The following is a 22,008-nucleotide window of genomic DNA, read 5'->3' as shown; positions in this document are numbered from 1 at the left end:
CCAATTTAGCCGTTCAGCCGATGCCCCAGCAGGCTGGCGGGAGCAGCACAGCTCGGGAGTCAGCGCTTCACGCCGCCCTCCTCCCTGCCAAAACCAAACCAACCCTTTCAGAGAGTGCCTCCACTGCAAGTCAGAGATGCACATGTGGTGGGATGCAGCCACAGTGCCTGCCTCCAGTGCTGAGGCCAGCATCCTCCTGGCATTGCTGCTGTCATCAGAGTGCTGCTGGTCCGGGGGTCCCCGTGGCCTGTGGGGGCCATCCTGGCCCCCAACTCAAGGGAGAGGGCAAGCACTTTGCCTTGCTGCATGCTGTGTGTTAGCTGCTGCAGAACAGAGAAGTCACAGCTGGTGGCCTGGGCAGCACCCTGCCCCATATGGCATGGGGCCAGCTGTCACCTTGGAGAGGTGCACCACATTGATGTCACGTTCTGCTCCCTGACTTCTCCCCGCCTTTTTTCTAAGCAGAGGAAACCGCCGCCGGAGGCTGGCAGCTTCCTCCCAGCTGCTTTCAAAATTGTGGGGTGGCTGTCACCATTACCCATGAGGGCTTTTCACCGCCTCTGTACGAGAGGACTCCAGCAGAGCTCATTCCCATGGGGCTGGCGTGGCGCAGGGTGGCTGCTCTCCTCCTCGTCCTTTTTCTCCACCTGGGTGAGTGCCCTGCAGGGGCTTTCAGCGGCAGGCGAGTGGGAAGTAAGGCTGGTGGGAACCCCGCAGAAGCTAGATGTACGGGCTGCCTCCCCGGGGCTGCTTTGCCTCCCTAAATGGGGGGACAGGATGCTCCAGGTGGGTGGCTGCGCAAAGCGACTTGCTCAGGCTGTAGGGTAAGGACGGCCCCCGTGATGCTCCAGCTCTGTGGCTGTGGCAAGGGTCCAGTGGAGCGTGCTCCTTTTGGTGCTGTGGGCTGATGCCAGATGCTGGCAAGATTTCAGTGAGAAGATGTGCAAGCCCGTGTTGCATGGCTGTTGGGGGTGGGGGGGGAGGGTGTGTTACTTTGCCCCCCCAAGTCTTGGGATGGAGTTTCTGAAGCATTCTTAGGCTGTGCCACCACCAGCTTTCTTCCTTGGTCTGGTCTCCTCACTGGTTTCTGTCTTGGTGCTCGTGTCCCTTGTGCGTTTTGCTCAGCACCAGTCCAGAGTGAGCATCACACCTGGGAACTGCATGGGATGGGAAGGTGTGCAAGTGGCTGTTGACTCCCCTGAAGCAAATTCACAAGTCTGTTGATAAAGGGCTTGTTCTTACAAATTCAAGGGCACCAGAATTCCTGGGGCTTTGTGCTTCACAGAATAAGACCGTGCTATAACTCACTTCAGTACTACACTACAATCCCCTGCACACCCACATCCATCGCCCTTTTGGGTGCCTCCAGTAGCATCCATGCAAACTCCTGCATGATGACTCTGCCAACAGGTGTGGGTGCTGGCCAGCGGGTGGTGACTGTCCAAAAGGGACCCCTTTACCGAGTGAGGGGGTCCCACGTCACGCTGTGGTGCAAGGTGAGCGGCTACCAGGGCCCGGCCGAGCAGAACTTCCAGTGGTCCATCTACATGCCCTCGGCCCCCGAGCGTGAGGTGCAGATTGTCAGCACGGCCGACCCCTCCTTCCCCTACACCAACTACATGCAGCGGGTGCACAGTCAGGAGATCTACGTGGAGCGGGTGCAGGGGGACGCCGTCCTGCTGCACATCAAGGAGCTGCAGGACCAGGATGCTGGGGAGTACGAGTGCCACACGCCCAACACTGACGAGAGGTACTTCGGGAGCTACAGCGCCAAGACAAACCTCTCAGGTGGGTCCCCAAGGGCAGCCTTGCTCCGTGCTAGGTGGTGCTGATTTGGGCTTTTCCACTTCCATTTTCCATTCTCCTACTGATACCGTCAAGATGATGTTAGAGCTCCCAAGGAGGATGTGCTGTTCTGTGTGCAGAGTGACACCAGGGCACACGTGGGTCTACAGCCTGTAGGGATGCAGGTGGGTTTCCCACTGCAGATGGTGAGATGTGCTTATCTTCAGGTCTATGGCACATTCCTGCTGTGGGAATGCTATCCTAACCCTGAGTGGTCAAGGTTGGGATGCCCAGAGGGTACCTCAGCAGGTTGCTCTGGCCATGGCCCCCCAGTCAGGGCAAGGGATGGGAGAAGGTCCCATAGCTGTCAGACCCCTCAGGGCTTGGCTGTGGTTATTGTAGTGACCAACAGGATGCCCATAGAGGCCAAGAAATGCTTTTCCCCCTGACCGGCTTCTCTCTGTGCTTCTCCCTTTGTGCCCAGTGATCCCGGACACCCTCTCGGTTTCCATGGGGTCCCAGGTCCTCACCCAGGCAGAGGGGGACGCAGTGGAGCTCACCTGTGAGGTGTCCAAGACCACGGCCCAGCACACACACCTCTCTGTCGGCTGGTACCGCCTTCAGGGAGCAGGGGAGCACCAAGCCGAGGAGATCCTCACCCTCTCCAAGGACTTTGTCTTGAGGCCGGGGCCATCTTACACACAGAGGTTTCTGTCGGGGAACGTGCGGCTGGACAAGGTTGGGGACACCACCTACAAGCTCTCCATTGTGGCAGTGGAGCCCTCTGACCGGGGGCAGCTGTACTGTGAGGCAGCCGAGTGGATTGAGGACCCTGATGAGACGTGGAAGGACATCTCCCGTGGGCAGACAGAGAAGACGGTGCTGGCGGTCACGAGCCAGGGTAAGGCCCTTGGCTCCTGCTCCTTGGTGCACCACGGGCCCTATAGCAGTGGCCATGGCAGCGCTGTGTCGCAAAGCTTCTCTGCTCACACGCCTGCCTCTGCCACTACATACATGGTGTGAAGGGGCTGTGGGTCAGGCTTTAAGCCCCACTGCTAGGTGGGGACCAGAGGATGTCTCGTTCCCCTGGTGGGTTGTGGCATGGCTCAAATAACATGGCTACAGGTGCCAGTGCCATGCCACCATGTTAGAAGTAGGGAAACCTCGTGGAAGTGCAGTATCTGTGCTGTGGTGGCTGCTGAGGGTAGAGGGGAGGTGCCGCAAGGCCGCCGTGGTGCTCACGTCAGAGCAGGCGGTGCTGCTGAGGAGAGGTGGCCATGGCACAGCCCCTCAGCAGGAGCAGCCCAGCAGTGCGGCACTGCCGCCCCCACCGCGGCCGAGCAGGCCAACGGTTTCTATAAACGTTCCAGCAAATATTTGGGAATGCCGAACATATCTGCAGCAACTGGGATTCCTGCTCGCGTGCTGTTTATGAAGTGGTGTTTAAATTCGGAGGGCAATGTGCTTTCCATAAAGTACTTCAGCCCCACCAGCAGCAGCTGCTGAGGTGCTCTGTTTTGCCTCCAAACCTCAGCACGAAGCCATGCCCTTCACGTGGGACGGGGGGGCACCGCTAAGCTGCAGAGCCCCTCTGTGCCTCTTTCTGGTTTAAGGGGGCTGCAGACCATCTCTCTGTGGTGAACGTTTTCCATTCCCATCACTCTTCTAACAAAAAAGGAAACATTTTGATAGTGAACCCCCTCTTGTTTCTCTCTGTGCAGCCACTGCTGTACTCTCTTGACTTGTGTTTGCCCACAGACCGTGACCTCCATGTGGGCATCACCGCCTCCAAGAGCACCCTTTCTGAAGGGGACATCTTGCAGCTCAACTGCACACTGGGAGCCCAGAGGAGCGGCAGCAGGTACTTCCAAGTGGCTTGGTTCCTCGACGGCGTGGAAGTGGCCAGGCTTGGCCCCTGCGGGTTGTTGGCTTGGAAGAAGGAATACGAGGAGAGAGCTGGGCTGGGGCTGCTCCGAGTATTCAAGCAAAGCAGCTCAGTTTACATCCTCGTCATCTACGGTGTGGGGCCGAAGGACAGCGGTGCCTACCACTGCTCTGCTTCAGAGGTGAAGGCTCCTGGAGATGTTCAGAGCATCCAGACCAACCTGTCATCAGCCGTCACAGTTGATGTGAAGCCCATAGGTCAGTCAGTCCTCGTGGCTCTTCTGGGTAAAACCTACAGTGATCCCTGGGTTGGGGAACACGGTGAGTCTGGCCTCACCTTGGCAGGGACAACGTAGCTGCTGCTTACAGCAAGAGTGTGAATGTGCCAGTTTTCAGTAGGAGATAATGGGAAGAGCATTTGCCCTGGCAAATGTCAGTGTGACAGATGCAGCAGCTGCCAACAAAAGGTGTATGTCTTTAGCCTGGTCTCTTTGAGATCAGATTTGGGGTGAATAGGTGGAGTTGTTGGGTCCTTGGAGGTTGGATCCTTGGCACAAAAAGCTGTGGGTAGCCCCTGTTGCTTCTCCTGGGGACCAGGGGGTGACCTAGCGGAGCAGCTAATGACAGGGAAGGGGCAGCAGGGTTTGCTGTCATTTACAACAAGGTGCTGATTTGGGGGAGGACTTGTGAGAAACTGCTCCAAGAAGAACATGTAGGGGATTCTTGGTCTCCATGTCATGCTAGACAAGGACTGTTCTGGCATAGCAGGACCTGCCTTTGAGGCTCTTTTTCTTAGATGTCCTTTACGATGCGCCCCTGGTGCTGGCACCTGACTGCTTTTCCTGGGTACTCAGGGCTGCCCAAGCTTCACAGAGGCTTGGGAGTGGTGGACGAGGGGACAGGACAGGACCTGTGGCTGGGGCTAGAAGAACAAATTGCAGCTCAGGAGAGGGGAGATGGGAAGGAGGTTTCATCGTGATGATGAGGTTTGCAAAGTGAAAATGGGGCTAGGAGCTGGCATGGGGCAGGGGTGGTGGGTGGTAGCAGGGAGGACTTCTGCCCCAACACTGATGGCTCCCATCCTCTTGAGCAGGTCTTGGTCTGCAAGCCACGCTGATAAGCCGGACGGCCACCGTCAGATACACCCAGAGCTTTGAGCTCATTTGCAAAGTGAGCACCAGCAGCCTCATCGAGGAGGTGCTGCTCTCCGTGGGGTGGTTCTTCCAGCCCAACCCACCTGATGGCAGCTACCAGGAACTGGTGCGGGTCCTTCCCAATGGCACTGTGTCCTGGGGGCCAGTGCAGGTCAACTTCCAGGGCAAAGCCCAGCTGGAGAAGGTGGATGCCTCCTCCCGGCTGCGCATCCATGGCGCGGTGTCCAGCCACGCGGGGACGTACCAGTGTGAGGTGGGGCTCTGGAGGACCCCACGGGGGCAGCCCACTGCCTCTGCCACCTCCAACGCCGTGGGGATACAGGTCATCCCTCCAGGTGAGTGGTGCTTCTGCAGCTCCTTCAAACCCATCGGTAGTAACCAGAGCAGCTGGGACCGCTGATGCTGGGCTGTCCTCAGCTGAGTCACTTCTTAGGGTGCACAAGGCAGTGTGGCCCCTCCTGTTTCCTCCTTTGGATTTTAGGGATCTTTGGAGGCTGTGGGGACAGTAAATTGCTGGTGTGGATGTGCAGTAGTAGTGTAAGTGGCATGAAGATGAGCAAGTGTGATCATAGATCATCCACACAGAGTGGACAGCAAGACAAGTTGACATTTGGTTCCAAATGTATTGCAGCCATTACTGGATACTGTGATGCTGGGAGGCGGAGACCCATGTTGCAGGAGGTGGCTGCTGGCTCTAGCACTGCCTCTCAATGAAAGGCAGCACGAGCCATGAAGGATATTTAGGAGGTGCAGAGTAATTCTGGAGAGGAAGCCTGCTCAAGCAGCAATGGGATGAGGCTAGGCTGTGGAAAGTAGAGCTGCAAATCACGAAAATTTCCAGCCTGTTCCTTTGTGCATAAAATCTCTTGCTTGGAGCCCGCAGAGATACTCAAGTTCATGACTTCTGCTTCAGTGTTTTATTTACCACTGGGTGTTAGTGGGTGCTGCAGGGGGTTAAATGCTGCTCGTGTCCAGCCTGGTGGCTCCAGGTGGGACAGAGCTGCGTGAAAGGTCACAGCAGGAGGGGGGAACGAGGACAGATCCTCTCCACTTCTGACTTCTTGGACAGTTCAGCATAAGACCCTTGGCAGGGCTCACACTGGGTCCCTGCATGAAGCTCCTGGATGTCAGCAGGCTGAACTGTGTTCTGAGCAGCTGAAGTTAAGAGCCTGCTTTCTTCCAGTGGCCGCAGGATCACAGCATGGCTGGGGTTGGCAGGGACCTCTGGAGGTCACCTGGTCCAGTCCCCTGCTCAAGCAGGGACACCAAGAGCAGGTTGCCCAGGCCTGTGTCCTAGTGACTTTTGAAAATCTCTGAGGAGGGAGATTGTGCCCTCCTCTGAAGATGTGCATGTCCTTAGAGCAAGGCTGGGTGCCCTTTTAAGTTCTGAAAAAGGCAAGTGCATTGGAAGACAACTTCTTGCATCTGCTTCTGAAGTGTGCTCAAGTCTGCCTGCTCCATGTGTGTATGTGACAAGCTTGAACAGCTTCCCAATTAGGGTCATTGCCTTCCCCTCTTCTGCTTCTTGCCCTCCCCATTTCCTCCAGAGCAGCGGGAGTGTCAAAGGCCAGCAGATGGGATGTTTTGCCTTGGCTGGCCTCAAGAGAGGCAGTGATGGTGTCTGAAGTGATCTGCTTGCTTGTTTTGGATGGGTGCCTGAGGAACAGGGAGAAGGAGGTTTTACAGGAGGTAGTCACCTGTGACCTGCAGGAGCTGGGAGCTTCAGAAGGACCTGTTTGTGGCCTTTCCATTGCTCAGGGAGTAGGAAAGGTGCTGTGGTGGGAAGGGGCTGCTTGTCGTGGAGCTGAACGACCACCAGGTATAATCACGGAGGACACTCAGGATCATGGTGTGTGGTTTCAGGTTAACCACCACCACAAACGGATGATGGCTGTTGGCAAAACCCACAGAGGCTCCACGGTCTCTCTGAGATGAGGCTGCTGTTGTCCACCAGCTCCACAGCCGTGGGCTGGGCTTGTCACTTACCTGCAGGCCTGGTGATGGGAGCGGGAGGCTGGCACATTCACTGCAGAGACGGGCTTCGCCTCGGAGCCCCAGCACCACAGCAGCCTCAGTTTCCCTGTTCCTGCCTCTTTCACACTTTAAAAATGTGTGGATTTGCTCATTCTCCCCTTAGCCTCCTACCCTTAGCCCACCTGCTCCAGCATCCACGCTGAGCATCCTCAGCCTCCCACCTCTCATGGCAGTCCAGGCCAGCCTGACTGGCAGCTGCAGCCTCTGGGGATTACTTTGTTCCTCCGTTCCAGAAAGCAAGCTTCAAGTCGCTACGAAGGAGAGCTCTGTGGAGGTTGCTGGAGGTGCCGACGCGAGCATCGAGTGCAGGATTTTGTTCTCCCAGAACAACACTCAGCTGGCCGTCACCTGGTACTTCCTACCTCCTCCTCCAGCAGCTGCCACCCCCCTGCAGATCCTGCAGGCCGGCTACAGCGGCCTGCTGGAGTACGGGGCCGAGTTCAGTTCCCCTGCGCAGAGGTCTCGGTTCCTGAGCCAGCGGGTGTCCAGCGAGGCTTTCCAGCTGCGGATCCTCTCGGCCAGCCCCAGGGACGAGGGCGGGTACCGCTGCCTGGTGCAGGAGTGGCACTGGCTGGGGGACAGCTGGCACAGCCTCGGAGAGGGGCAGTCGGGGAGGACCTCGCTGCGGCTCCGGCTGCCCGGTGAGCTGGGGTGCCCCTGGGGGAGGCTGGGGTGTCTGCAGCAGGGCTTCGGAGAAGCAGTGGTTCCTGTGCGGGGCTGTTTTGGGGTTGTTTGCTCTGTTGAGTGGGCCTCTCAGGGGGAAGTAGGGAATTAGGAGGATTTACTGCATTCTCCTGAACCAATCAAGCTGGTATTTTTGCCTCCAGCAGCAGAGGTCTAACGCTTCACAACAAAGTGAGCCATGGCTCTTGCTTTCCCCTCTGATGCATGGTGTGCTCAGTCAGTGGTGCAGTGCTGGGAACACAGAAGCAGCGTCTTCCTGGTGCTCCTCAGCATCCTGAAGCAAGACACAAAGCTTTCCCTGTCCTAAACAGGGCTCAAGGGCTTAGCTCTGCTCTCACCCTGGGGTGCAGGGCAGTGGGTTCCTTCCTTTTTTGGCCCCACCTGGCTGATGGGTTTCAGCCCTAAATAAACTGGATCAGAGGATTCCGGCTTCCTGAACAGCTTTTGGTGCAAAGGATGCCTTATCTCTTACTGGGAGGGAAGGGTTACAGCAGAGGGTGGGGGATAAAGGGGAAAAAACACCTGGGAGAAAGTAAATCACCTGGTGTCCTGTGGAGGCTTTCCCACCCGGCCATCCAAATCCCCTGTGTGTTTCTCCAGAAGATTCCTGGAGGCGGGGGAGCGTCTCTGTAGCAGCGTGCAATGCCCTGAGAGCCCTTTCTGCTTGCCTCCCTCCCCAGAGAGCGAGCTGCACCTGGAGCAAGCCAACCACAGCATCTCGGCGAGGGAGGGCGAGGAGGTGACGCTGGGCTGCCTGCTGCGGGACGCCCATGTGCCCACCACCCACCTCTCCACCACCTGGTTTCGTGGGGAGGAGGGCGGCCGCCCCAGGGCCCTGCTCACGCTGCACCATGATGGCTCCATCGAGTACCCCCAGGAAGGGCTGGTGGGGAGGCTGCAGCTCCGCCGCCCCACCGCCGGCGACTTCAGCCTGACGCTGGGCGGCGTGGAGATGGGTGACACCGGGCTGTATCACTGCCAGCTGCAGGAGTGGCAGCAGCGGGGCAAGGGGGAGTGGGCGCTGCAGGCCTGGGCAAGCTCAGGGTACACCCAGCTCACCGCCATCCCCAGAGGTAAGTGCCCTGCGGGCAGGGGCTGCTTGCCCTTAACTTTTTGGGGTGGGAGGACTTGCAAAGGAGCTCATCTGGCTGGATGCTGGGGAGGCTGAGCTGCACTGGGATGCAGGGCAGGAGGAGAGCAATTTGAGGGGTTTGTGTAGGGGGCCTGCTGAGGTTCTGGCCCCGACCATCTGCCAGGGCTGAGCCCCGGGTTCCTTGTTTTGTAAATGGTAGAGGTGGAGGTCAAGTGAGGTGCAAAGAGTAAGATGTGGTCCACAGCATGGTACTACTGACTTCCAAGGGAGCTCTCCCGTCTGCTCCCTTGCATTGCTGGATTGTAGGCCCTCTGCAGGATCGTGTGCCCAAAACCCTGCTCTTAATCCAACCACTTGGGGCAGAATTCTCCCCCCCCCCCCTTCTTTTTTTTAGGGGAAAAGTAAATCTTGTAGTAATTTTTCTGGCATCTCCAGTGAGGCCTTTAAAAACCACCACTGTCCTCTTGGGGTGTATGCCTGGTGCAGAAATGAGCTGGATTCTGCAGACAGAAGTTTAAATAAATAAAAAGAAAGGTTTCAGTCAGGCATGCAAAGTGTTTTTAGGGAGGTAACTGGAAGGGAAAAAGTACTTGTGTTGGGGAAGAAGGAGGCTCGGATGACCTGTGTGGAGGAAAAAATACGAACTGTGAAATCAGACATGTACGCAGCTGAGCTGGGGTGTATCAAGGCCAGTCCTGGTGCCTACAGGGAGTTATTGTTTCTGCAGCAAGTACCAGCACCCACCGAGGTGGAAGGGCTTGAGGTGGGCCCCGTGGTGCTCCCTTGTGCTTGCTCCTAGCACAGGCATGTACAGAGCCTGCTCACAAGACTGCACACCTACAGCAGAGCTAATCTGGATTTAACTGCACTGCAAGGGACTGACAGAGCTCCCTCCCTCTGCTGTTAAGTTCCTGCCGTTGTCCTTCACGGCTCCCTATAACACACCAATTTCTCCTTCATCATCCCCCCACCCACCCCGATCTCTTGCTGTACTTGTTACTGGTGAAGAAACAATTGCTAGAATTGCTCAGTAACTGCTGGAAAATTCTCCTCCAATTTTGTTATTGGTGTTTTTGCCAAGTGGTTTTCATGGCTTTCACAAAATATGAGAGATTAGCTGGATACTTTTTCTCTCTCTCTCTCTCTCTTTTTTTTTTTTTTTTTTTTTTAGTTTGTTTGTTTTGCTTCTCCAGTGATGCAGGCATCTTGAAAATGTCCCTCTGGCTCACAGGTTTCAGAGGGGAGGTTGTCTGAGGGTTTCCAAAGGGAAATACAAGTACACCCATAACCAGGGGCAGCTCCAGCTCTAACTGACCGTGCTCAGCATGGTTCTGCAGGGCAAGCACAAAGCATTCATGTACTGGTATTGGGTAAAGAGGAACTGAGGAACAACACTGAGATGAATGAAGGAGATCTAAGCAAGCTGGCACAGCCCTTCATGGTAGGCCACATGCATCTGAGGTTGGTCTGTGGAGCTGGAAGCTGTGTGTCAAGAGTGGATTGTAATGGTCGGGATTAATGTGTGAATATGAGGAGCTCAGGACAAAACCAGACAGGCTAGCATGGGGTTGATCTTCAGAGGACCCAAAGGGTCTACCAGCAGTACAGGTGGCCTTCACCTTGACCAGGGAGTTCTTCTGTTAGAGGTGCCGAGGACAGGACTGGGTCAGTAGCTGCCTGAAGCTCAGCACAGCTGAAATAGGACAGCAGAGTGGCAGGAGCAAGAAGGGGTAGGTGTCTGGGGAGTGTGGGGTGGGGAGGGACAGGGAACTTCTAGGTCTCATTCCTTTGGTTTCCTCTTGTCCCTCCTTGTTCTGGTGCACCCTCTGGCAGACCTCTGCCTCTCACTGGTGTCAGGCAGGAGCAAGAGGGTGGTGGATACATGACTTTTCCTTACTGAGACCAGTCTGGAACAGGTTAACTGGAGAGCCTTGTGCTCCTGGTGGGATGCTTCAGCTGAGAGTGAGACAGGGCCCTATCTGACCTCGCAAAGCAAGAAATTCAGACAAATTACCTAGATTGTCTCCAGTTCTTCTCAGGTAGCCTTGAAAATATTGTAAAAATTGGTAGATGTTGAAGATTGAGGGAAGAGTGATAAAAAAGTAACTTATAGAAACAGTAGGAGAGGAAATTCAAACTAGCTTGAGGGCCTCACTTTTTTGTTTCTTTTTCCTCCAGAGGCAACTGTTTTGTCTACGATCTGTTCGTCTCCACCATTGCTGAACTTCATCCTATTCTTACCTCTGATTCTGATCCTTCTCCTGGCCATTGCTGGCTTCTGCTGGTGCTTCATCTCCAGGAAAAGCAAAAAGGGCTACATCAAAGGAGAAGAGCTGATGGAACTGAAAGGGACTGGAGGAGTCAAGCAAACTTAGCTGGCCTGAAATGGCAGATGCAACTGGAAGGAGAAGAACTGGACACCTGAGGAGGGAGAACTGAGTACATGAAGAGGGCCTTTTTTTGTTTTTGTTTTACCATAGCTCATGCAATGAATACCTGAAATTGTGTTTACTTTCAGTGGAGTGAGGCAGCTTTGAGTTACTAAGCAAATAAGGTTTTTGTAACAGGCATTCCTCTGTTGGGTTTGGAACCCACCCATTTGACAATCAGTTCATTGTTGGTTATTTGAAGTCCTTGCAGTATGCATGTCCGAACAGTCCCAGTGGGGTTGTTATCACCCCTCAGGTATAAAGGGAAAAAAACAGTTCCTTTTGTACTGGGACACAAAGGTAACAAGTTGCTGCTCATTTTAAGGTGACTTGACAAAATCTGTGCAGTGTGCAGCTGAAAAACATAGGCAGAGCTGGAAATGGAGTGCTCATGTCCCATTTAAAACATTGCTCTTGCCTTTGCCCATCCCTTGCTGGGGAAGCACTCAGACACTGCTGTCCGCTGGTTTTGAGAGATCCTGCACCCAAAGAGCATCTTCTCTGAAAGGAAATGGGTTTTCATTGCAGGAGTTGAGCAAGGCTGGTCCAGGCTGATGAAAGTCCACAGCAGGAGTACCACAGCCTGCCACAAAAAAAAGAAATCCTGTTGACTTGGTAAGGGACTCACATGGAGTCTTGGTTCCCAGAAGGAAGGAGGAGACAGCAGGTCATCTTTGAGCTGCGTGTACAAAGTCTTTCCAGTTTTCCTTTGCTGGGACTGCTGTAGGCAGTGGGTCTTCAGTGGGCTGTGTGTGGGTCAGAAAGCTGCGCAGCTCGGACTCGGCCTTAGATCCCTCTGGGTTGTACCATACAATATATTGGACGCTAGTGGGATCTGCGTTCAAGTCCCTCACTTTCCTTACAATTGGGAAACCTGCCTGCCCTGCATTCCAAATACTGATCACTTTTTTTTCCTTGAAAAAAGCACTTTTTTTTTTTTTTTTTCATAAGTTTGAAGGCTATTGCTCTTATTTTCCCTGTTCAGCCACCTCAGTCTTTTCCTGCAGGTCAAGTTCTCTGGACTTCTTACATCTTCTTCCCCAGCTGTCCCGACCCCAGCCATCTTGAAAGCACTTGGTGTTGTGCGTGGGGCTCTCACTGGTGCTCTGCAGAGGTTTCCCCCTGCCCTGTGGGCTACACACCGTTTACATATCCCAGCGGGATGTTTGATTTTCCATGTGTGTGTGACAGTGTGACATTGTTTGTGCTTGGCTGCTCTCCTGCAGCTTTGCTGTCCAGCAAGTTGCTTCTCCACTGTGTGTGTAGGCAGGCTGTTGACTTTTCCTATCTAACCAAAGCACCTTTTACACAGGGTTGTTGAACAGCTTTCTGCGCCCATTTGCTAAGGATCGTGCTGGCTGGCTGAGTCTTGTCTTGATAACGTTTTACCTCATGGGCCGGTTTCATTCTGTTTTGGCAGAGAAGCAGATGCTCCCAGGATGTTTAACTGCTACAGGTTTCAGGAACAGTGATAGCTGGGTGAAGGAGAAAAGGTAGGCATGTTGTCCCACCAAGTATGAGTTATCTGCCAGCCAGCCCTGAGCCAGCCTTACACGCACTGCCTGGTGTCCAACTCATAGTCAGGGGACGCAGGAAGATATAGGTATGCTATGGGGTGGGAAAAGAAAGAAGGCACTGTCTCTGACCATCAACTATTAGTAATGACTCTGTGCACATAGTTTATCTACCAGTATCGTGCTCTCCCTCGGTATTTTTATTCAAATTGTTTTCACAGCTTGCTCGTAAGTAAGTACCTTGGAGCACGCTTCAGAAGCCTTGCTAAAGTCAAGAACCTATGATCCCTACTTCTTACCCATTAGATAGGGCTGACACAATCTGATCTTGTTTAAACAGCAAGAGAATGTTTCGCTTCTTTTACTTGACTTCTAGGTGCTTGCAACTACTTTTTGTCCCTCTGTACCTCTGAGGACCGCAGATAGGAAGATGTGGGTGTTCAGTTTCCCCTCTCTTTCTCAAGAACCTTGCTCTTTTATTGCTGCTCAGTGTCTCACACCTCCTCAGGCATCACCCTGGTAAATCACACACATGTGGCTTGACATGCCACTCTTAACAGGTCGTCTTAGGATGAACCTCACCAAGACCAGCCTTCTGCCTGAATCCAGCTTATCTGGGTCATGACTCTGTGGCAAGCCCTAGGAGTGACCTTGCTGGGCTTGGTGTCCCCAAAACCCCTGCTGGCCCTTTGCTCATCCACTTTGCTGCTCCATCGCAGGTCCATGGAAACATCTTTGCTGGCATCTGAAGTTCTTGTAAAAGGCCGCAGACTACAGTAACATGAGATTTTGTGTCTGGTGGACTGGGGGAAGAAGGTGGTTAGAGAGGGGGAGCTTTTCCCAGCCGCAGGACACCTTCTTTTTTTTTCTGGCCCTTTTTCTCTTGGTTAGCCAGAGGCCCAAGTAGCAGCTTTCCATTCATGCAGGTTGAGAGGTTTTAATTTAGGTTTGAGAACCGTGCCTGGGGCCTTGATGAAAGGGTCTGTGAGAAGAATGTGTGTGTTTTTGCAGGGGTGGTTTTTCCTTTTATTTTTTTATTTTCTTTTTTTTTTCATCTGGTTCTGCTGGGTCACAGCCAAACCTTTTGGCTATATTTTTTTAAGATGTATTTTTTTCCATGAGTGGACTTAGAGTTGTAACTCATCACAGTAAAAGCTGCAAAAAAACAGTCCTATTTTTAAAGAGAACATTTCACTCGGCTGAGGTAGATGTATGAGTGGTGGGTCAGGAGGAGGGTGCTAATTTTGCTGCTGGGGCTCTTGGCCATCTTTAGCCACCCCATCACCACTTTTTTTTCAAGCCTGGCCTCTGATGTAAACTAAAACAGCTGATAAAATATATATTTAACTGTAATAAACCTATGGAGAAAAACAGTGTGGTGGTGCAGACTGCAGCACAGCAGTGCTCCTGTTGCACCCCAGATGTACTCTTGCCAAGGGACAGTCCTGTGTGAGGGACAGTATGCAGTGGGAAGGTTCGTGGCCCTTCAGGTCCTCTTTTTTTAAAGCACTTTAAAGTATTTTAAAGCAGCTTGAACAGGCTACAAGGCAATGCAGGGTTGGGTCCAAGAAGAATGAATCAGCTACAAGGGGCTAAAGAAACACAAGGGCTGCGTTGTGCTGGAAGCTTTGGGGTGGTTGGGGCTGCTTGCAGCCCTGCAGTCAGAAATCAGTATCAGGCTTTCTTCAGTCCTGTTTTCCAAAAGGGCCAGGAAGGGAGGCATGGAAACCTTTGTGCAAGAGGAGGGAAGCACTTTCACTCAAAGTGAAGACCTGCAGTTTGACAGACCCTTGCTCTTCAGAAGATGGATGGTGTGAGAGGGTCAGGTAGTAATATAACCACTGCTTTGCCTTCCTGGAAGGCTTTTATGGCACTTGGCTTTGGAGAGGAGCAAGGATGGTGCTTAATGGCCACATGGGCAGCTTGTGCAGTGTGATGGGGTACAAAGGGTTACCTGAATGTCTCTCCCCTGAAGATGGTTGCACTGAGGGCCTTTTGCTGGTAGCCTGTGAGGAGGGAGGCTGGGTAGTAAATTGGTTCCCATGCAGGAATGGTGGCAAATGGCTTGCAGGCGAGGAAGTACTTTGCATCCTCTCAAAATTTATGTCTCAGGGTTTTCTGCCCTGCTCCCTGGAAAAAGAGGACACAGCAGCAATGTGCTGCCCTGGTATTGCCAGGGCAAGGCTGTTGAGGAAGGCTTCCAAACTTTCAAGAAATGCTTCCAAGCAAATGATGTGCAGTTCTCCTGGGATGCCCCTCTGAAGCAGTATCTCTTCATTCCTTCCTATTAACTTTGAGTTGGTTTTGAAATCTGACGTTCAGTTTTCTTCCTGTGATAAAACATTTAAAAACTGGAAATAAAAGATACTGTTCTGATATGTGCTTTAGTCTCACTTTATGCTATTTTGCATTCAAGCTGTTGCCTGCAGCCTCTGCTTGTTTCACGTGTCCTTTGGCCTTGGTCTTTGGCATCTAAGGCAGAGCAGAATCACCCATGGGGCTCTAAACCTCCCTTAACCACTAAGAAAATGCTGCTTTGTGTCTGCCTGCTGCTGGCTTTTGGTCCCTCTCCTCCAACTCTCCGCCTCCTCCCTCTCTTCTTCCAGCAGGTAATATAGGATTACAGCCCTGTTGCACAGGGCAGGAGAAGGCATTCTTTGCTCCACAGCAATGCTTTCCAAGGCAGGAGCCTTGGAAAGAGTGGGGCTGGAGGAGAGAAGGGTGTGGGAGAGGTAACACAGCTCGCTTTGCTACTGCAGCATGTAGGAGGGACTGGGTCTCCATCCTTGAAGCCAGCTAGACGTGCCAGCAAGGAAGCTGGTTGAGGTGCTGTGGGGCTGACAACATTAATGGTCCCTTATCTCCTTTTTTTAGAGGATTTTTTTTTTTTGTGTGTGCATGCGCACGCTGTTTACAACATATACAAGGCTGTTTTCCCTAGCAGCTTGTATTTAGAAATGCAAACAGGAAAGCAGGGTCCAGAAGCTACTTGCTTTTGCAATCCAAACAGGAAACAGAATACCACAAGCAGCAACTTTGAGCATACGCTCATTAGGGGTTTCTTGCTTTCATTCATTCGTTATGCCTTTTTCTGTACATTTCTAAGGAGAGCTATATGTTTATAAATGATGCTGGCAGTGAGCTGAGTCTTCCTCGACAGCCAGTCCCAGCAGGGCTCTCTGGGGATGTGTGGGTGTGCAGTTTGCTACTGCCATTGTATCCATTCACCTGCACAAGCAGCTTCATTAAAAATAATAATAATAATAATAAAAAAATAAATAGAAATCCCATCAGAGGGTGTTTTGTATTTTAATTGCTTGTTCCTTGTACAGGTGCCAGAAGCAGGTCCTGTGTCTGGGTTTTTGGTAAGGGCAGTGGGAGGGAGCTGCTCCCCTGGCATCCCTGTAACCTGCCCTTGCATGAGATGCTGTCCCCAGACCCTTCTTTGTGGAACATCACAAAGCCAAAGCAATATGGGGATGACTGCAAAGCAGGAGGTTAACTTGTCTCTAGCCTCATGCCCGCTGCCCCTGCTCATTGTAGGGGTGAGGGGAGCATTTATTTCTGGGACTTCCAACCAAGTGTGAAAATTCACAGGTCAGGGGGTAGAGGAAAGCTGGTGGTTAGTATTATTTTAAGCGTGAGGGAATGAATTGGTGAATGCTGGGAGCAATATGGAAAAGCAGGAGCGGCAGTGACTCCTTGCAGCCCCCTCGCAGGGTGTGAAGGCCGAGGAGAGGCACGCTGCCCAATTTGAAAGAGAAGGGCCATGACCAATCGCTGTGAAATGCGGCAATAATGCCTCACGCGGTGGCCATGGGATAAAAGGCAGGGACAGCTTGAACTGTAAAGACGTTTCATTTCCCTGGTAATGAGGGAGACACACTGTGGCAATGAAGCAGGGGGGAGAGAGCCCATGAGATGCTAATTTCTGCTCCTGCTGCCCCTGCCGCTTTGATCTGAAGCAAATGCCCATTTTAAATTGCAAACGGATGCAAGTCAGATATCATCCAGCCACTGGCTTACAGGCTTAATGAAGTGGGACTCACGCCTCGGCCTGATAATGTTCGGAGAGGCAGGCAATTCTGGGAGGAATTAGTGAAGGGCTGAAGAGATGGGTAGGGAGGCTGGGGATGTCACAGGGTGACTCCCACCACCATCAGCTGGCACGAAGTCTCTTGCTTGATGTCCTTGGGAACCTGTGTCCATGGCTGAGCCCCTAATTCCGCTGTGCCTAGAGAAGAGCTATGAATGTGGTGTGCTGCTGTTACACATCCTATGTTCCAAGGCAGGCATCACGTACAGGCCATTAAGGTCATCATGCTCCTTGGTCTCAGACTGTGGACATCAACATGGTGCATCTAAAAGGTAAGACAAAGGTACAGAGGAGTAAGTAGGTCATTTTGTGCTATCATTTGGACATTTAATTGGACTTTGGCAAAACAATATGTGTTGGGACTCTACTGATGAGGCCATTCTGGGGCAGACCCAGAGGCTCTGGAGAACAGGTTCCTCAGGCCAGAACCCATGATCTGGGAGCATGGTAACTCACACTGGGCAACCCCATCTTGAGTCTCTTACAGGCAAAGACGTGACCTGTTCTGAAGAATGAGTGTGTCAGGTGATACTTACTGAGATGAGTCCCTCAGGCCCTACTGTCAAGCCAGAGTTGTGTATCTTGAGTGGGTATACAGAGGCTTGAATGGCTCTGCAGGCAGCTGTGCTAGATAGACCAACCAGACACGGTAAGGCTGAGGGACATGCAGTCAGCTGCGAAGCTTGATGTCTGCACCAAGCAAGGAAGAAATGATCAGGCTATCAAAAAGTGCTCTCAGGTCTGTTAGGTTCTTTGAAAGAGTAAAGGAGCACATAGATAAGAAACATCTCTTGGATGTGGTCTGTGTGGAGCCAAAAGAGACTCAATAGTTCCATCATCAAAGGATCTCATGGAAACAAAGTAATAGTTAGGTAAGACTGGGCCAGCTCTTTACATGGATAAACTATTAGCTAAAAATACAAGGCAGAAGGTAAATAGTTCTGACATGGAGGGGAGGTCACCACCGATGAGACCCTGTGCTGCTCAATGAAGACATAAATGTCTTGGAAAGGGGGATGACTACTTAGAGAAAAAGCTGTGCTGATGATATTAATTTATTCAAGGTATTAGGAACAAGGGCTGGCTCTGAGGAAATGTTCAGGGGCTTATGAAATTGGTTGGGCAATGAAACAATAGACAAAATTCTGTCTAGGTGAACAAGATTGGGGTTTCACACAACATAAAGTCACATTGGAAAGCTCCTTGAGATGGGATGCTGTGCTATAATTTTTTGTTTTACAGAAGAAAATGAACAAGAAGAGAATCTACTGATCGTTGTTGAAATAGCTTTCTCTGGCCTGTTAAGTCCTTGATCTGCGGATTGTGAGAGGTTTGCAGAAGTACCACATACGACTGCTTTACTTTTGTCTTCTGCTCTTTGTCATCTGCTTTTGTCTTCTGCCCTTGCTTTTGGCCGTTGTTCAGACAAGGTGAGGAGGTAGATAGTCTGATCATCTAGAAATTGTTTTTATGTTCTTATTCTACGTTTACTTTGTAGCTGTACGTACAATTGCATAAGATTAAAAAAAAAAAAAAAAAAAGCATAAAAGCATATACCACATCACGTTTTCTCTTTTATACCACCCAACAAGGCCTTTTCTCTAAAAAAAATGCTTCCAGGTGAGTTTCTTTCAGTAGAGTAAATCGAGTTGATCTAAAGAACACTAAGCAAGAAAAAAAATTTAGATTATACTCTATTTTTCTACAGCATTTTCCATTCAAGCACTTCACACCATCACAATGCATCGTTGAGAATCTTCTCTGCTTAACAAATGAGGGAACTTAGACACAGTAGTTTGCTGTGAAACAGGCAAAGAAATCAGAAATCTACTTCTTTAGAACGTCTTCTCTAGAGGAGGAGACAGGAGGAAAGCCTGACTCTAATAGTGAGAATTAAAGGGAAAAATCTCTGCTGGACACAAAATAAGTCTCCATAGAAACAGCTTTTTTTTCTGAAAATGAATTATTGCAGTATGAAATTAAGATTGTGGATCTAATTCTGCAAAATATTTAAGCATGCTTTTTGCTTATCCCTATTCAGCTCAGGATGCAAGCATGTGATTTCCATGGAGGCTTATGTGCTTTATTTGATGGAGGCAGGAATAAGGACAAGCTTTGTTGAATTGGGATCCAGCCTTTTTTGTGCTTCCGCATAGCTGACCAACTTGCAACTTCTTTATGCCAACTCGTGTTGCTCTGCTGCTAAAATTACAGATACCAGCACATAAGACACAGGTGTTTCATTTTTGGAGTTCAGCACAAAGTAGAGTCTTCCCATTAATGGGGAATGGAGTCAGCAGAGTGTTTACATTGCTGGGTACTTTACTGTTCTGTTAATTAACTCTTATTCTATTTACATGCAGATTTAAATTTATATGGGGTATTTATTCTGTAAACGAACACCATGGTGATTATCTGATAATTAACTAGAGAATCGATGGCATAAGAGGTTGAGATTTATTCCTAATCTATCTTTTGTGCACCTCTATTTATGGCCCATAGACATTTTTAAGATGGGATAGGTTCTTAATATCTTGCATGCTAATTGCTTTTATTGTGAATGTGTGTTGGTAAGTGATTGTTTTTAGTTTAAGCTATTTAAGAGTGTTTTGTGCATCTTCTTTCCCTCTGTTGTGACTATGCTCAGCCAAATTAATAGGACAAATAAGGCCTGACTCAGAGCTTTATTCCCATTTACTATACTTGGAAGAGATGAAGTTTTTGTGTAGCCAAGCTGTGGATAGTCTTGTTCACAGAACTTTCCATCTTCTTATTGCCTCATATTTCACGCTGGCTTTCAACTTATTATTTGGGGAGGTGTCCATTAGTAGAAATCCCCCCCAAGCATTTCCCGGCACACTATAGAGCCCCACATCATGAATTTAAGCTCACTGATGACAGGGCTTTGGGACTCTCTTCAGTAGCTGAAGAACAAGTAATTCTTGTGGAAATTGTATCCAGTTCCCGTGTGTCCTTCAATCCCCTCTGCCAGTCCCAGCCAAAAAAAATATAGGGCATTTAAACACACAACATTTTAACGTAATGTTCAGCACAGAAACTGTTGACTTGCTCTTGAGCTGGTATCAGCAGTCTCCCTCATTTGTCACTCTTCAGCCCACCAGAGCTGGCATTGCACTTAGCTCCTGCATGCCCCCAGGTGGAGATGGCCACTGGTGGTGGACCCAGGTCTTCTTCAGCAGGGGGACAACTTCAGCTGAAACAGTCCCTTAGCCCTGCTGGGCTTTGGTTTTCTCTTCCAGCTGGAAACTATTCTCTCTCAGAATTTTCCCTGATGTGGAGATGGAAGATGCACTTCATCTCCCAAAGGTTCAGCTGTTTCTTAGTGCTTGCTGAGATTCATGCTCCTTTTGCAGTCTTCCCTCATCCTCCTCCCTGCTTTGGGACAGATATATATATATTAATTTTGCCAGTGTCTGCTATGTTGTTATCATCTAAAGTACACACTAGAGATGGCAGCAGTTATGTCTCATTTTGCAGTGGTTTTCAACTCCATGATTTTCAAGGGCTGTGAAAAGGATGCCGTCAAAGGAAATTACGTCCCTCCAGCAAGACCAGCCAGGGGAGATGCAGGTGCCTGATGGACATGCTTTCTCCTCAGATTCGTTCAAATCCCTGAGGAGGCCCATGACCTGTATCAGCATAGAAAGTGCTGAACAGACTTGCACAGGAAGAGCAACTCTTTTCAGCCTTTTGCTGCCTCCTCAGATCTCAAGGATCTTCATTTCTGTACCGCAATGACAAATGACCCAGGAAGCCTGGAGTGCTGTTGGCTGAGCACAGGGTATTCAGAAAGGATTTCATTCTCATAGGTTTGGGCCTGAGAGGGCAGGGCCATCTCTCCAGACCCCTCCAGGATCAAAGTGACTCTCCTGGGGCCAGAGCAGAGAGGGGAGATGTGTTCCTTCGTGCCACCAGTGCTAGCTAACCAGGGCAGAAGCCAACTCTGCCCACTCCCTGCTGGTGTGATGGGCTTGCCTACATGTTCTCTGGAGGCATCCCATGCCCTCAAATCCAGATGTGGTACTGGGCACACCTTTGTCCCTGCTGCAGGCATGCGTGTAACTCCATCAGCCCATCCACGTGGGCTGCTGGCCCCCCAGCTGGGTACGTTTCCCTTCTGAGCCTGCAAAGCCTGCTGTTGGCGTGCCAAACTGAAGTCATGAGAACGAGTAGGAATCTATTTTTAAACCAGTGAGAGATCTCTCATTCTTAGCTATTTTTTTTCGTAATTGGTTCTGTTTTTGCTAACGATTTGGAATTTAACATCTATTCCTGCCCAAGAGTGTTACTTCGATAGCCGGTATTAAGGAAGGGGATTAAGACTGTTGTTAGCAGTGGAGGCTGCAGGACATATGGATAATGCAGACCTGTTAGCGACAGACAGAAAGTTGTTTTGAGGCAGTGGGACAGATTGCCTGGGAATCCTGGCTTAGCAGCAATGAAATGATGACGAGGTAAGTAGTGCTGGGAAAATCCTATTAGGGAAGGAAAACAGTGGACTGCAACCACGTGATCACAGGACACCTGGTGTTGAATGTGACAGTTCTCTAAGAAATCAAATGCATTTTTGGTGCGGAATGGGGACACTTACTTCTCTCTATGTTGCACTTGCTTTTTTAGCAGGCTAATAAGGCACTCAGAACCTTCCAGTATTTAGTACTGGAATAGGACCAAATACCCCTTCTGCACCTTCCAAGCAGTTGGTTCAGATGTAGGCCAGATGTTTCCACCTGCGTCTCCTTGGCACATGCTATGGAGTGGGATGAAGGACAGCGTGATCCAGAGCAGCATCCTAGATCTGGACACTGCTGCTGTGACGGAGGTTAGATACCCCAGAGCAGATATGCTCTCTGTGCTGATAAGATGAGGAGGTATTTCCTAATGCAGGCAGGGCAGCGTGGGCTGTAGAGATACGTACACACAGAGCTAAACCTTTGGGTAACTCCCAGCACCAGCTCTCAAAGGCTGAAATCTATTTTTCCACATTGGGAATCTTTTACAGCACTCTTTCTAAAGCACTTCCCTGGCTGTGTTTGGTCTGCAGGTGATTTTTTTTCCTGTTCCTCTACAGTAAGTAGATTAGCTGTGATTTATTTCAGACAGGACTGGGACTGGTGATTTGTGCGCTGTTGTGGGTGTAGGAGCTGTGTGATCTCATGATGAAAGGTGATTGCTGTGCAGCACGAGGGGACAGATTAGGATAAATGACACAGAGGAGTCTAGATCCACCAGCAGGCTGTGAGCCTGCCAGCTGAAGGGGGATGCAGGTGAGATGTCCAAAATGTTTTGGGTTTCTGTTTACAGCCTCTCCCAC

At 50.9% G+C, this 22,008-nt stretch overlaps 1 protein-coding gene across 1 annotated transcript; it reads left to right on the top strand.

Annotated features, from left to right (window-relative positions):
- The first annotated feature begins 505 nt into the window (after positions 1–505).
- CD101 (CD101 molecule) lies at positions 506–14,957 on the top strand. Its single transcript, XM_084532999.1, has 8 exons — positions 506–651; positions 1,411–1,788; positions 2,270–2,686; positions 3,544–3,927; positions 4,763–5,158; positions 7,091–7,498; positions 8,222–8,614; positions 10,813–14,957. Exons 1-8 carry the CDS (start codon positions 594–596, stop codon positions 11,007–11,009), a joined length of 2,631 nt encoding a protein of 876 aa, XP_084389125.1. The 5' UTR covers positions 506–593; the 3' UTR covers positions 11,010–14,957.
- Positions 14,958–22,008: the final 7,051 nt, after the last annotated feature.

The sequence above is a fragment of the Aythya ferina genome, assembly GCF_964211825.1.
Source record: "Aythya ferina genome assembly, chromosome: 1".
NCBI lineage: Eukaryota > Metazoa > Chordata > Aves > Anseriformes > Anatidae > Aythya > Aythya ferina.
This window is presented reverse-complemented; position numbering and strand designations above follow the sequence as displayed.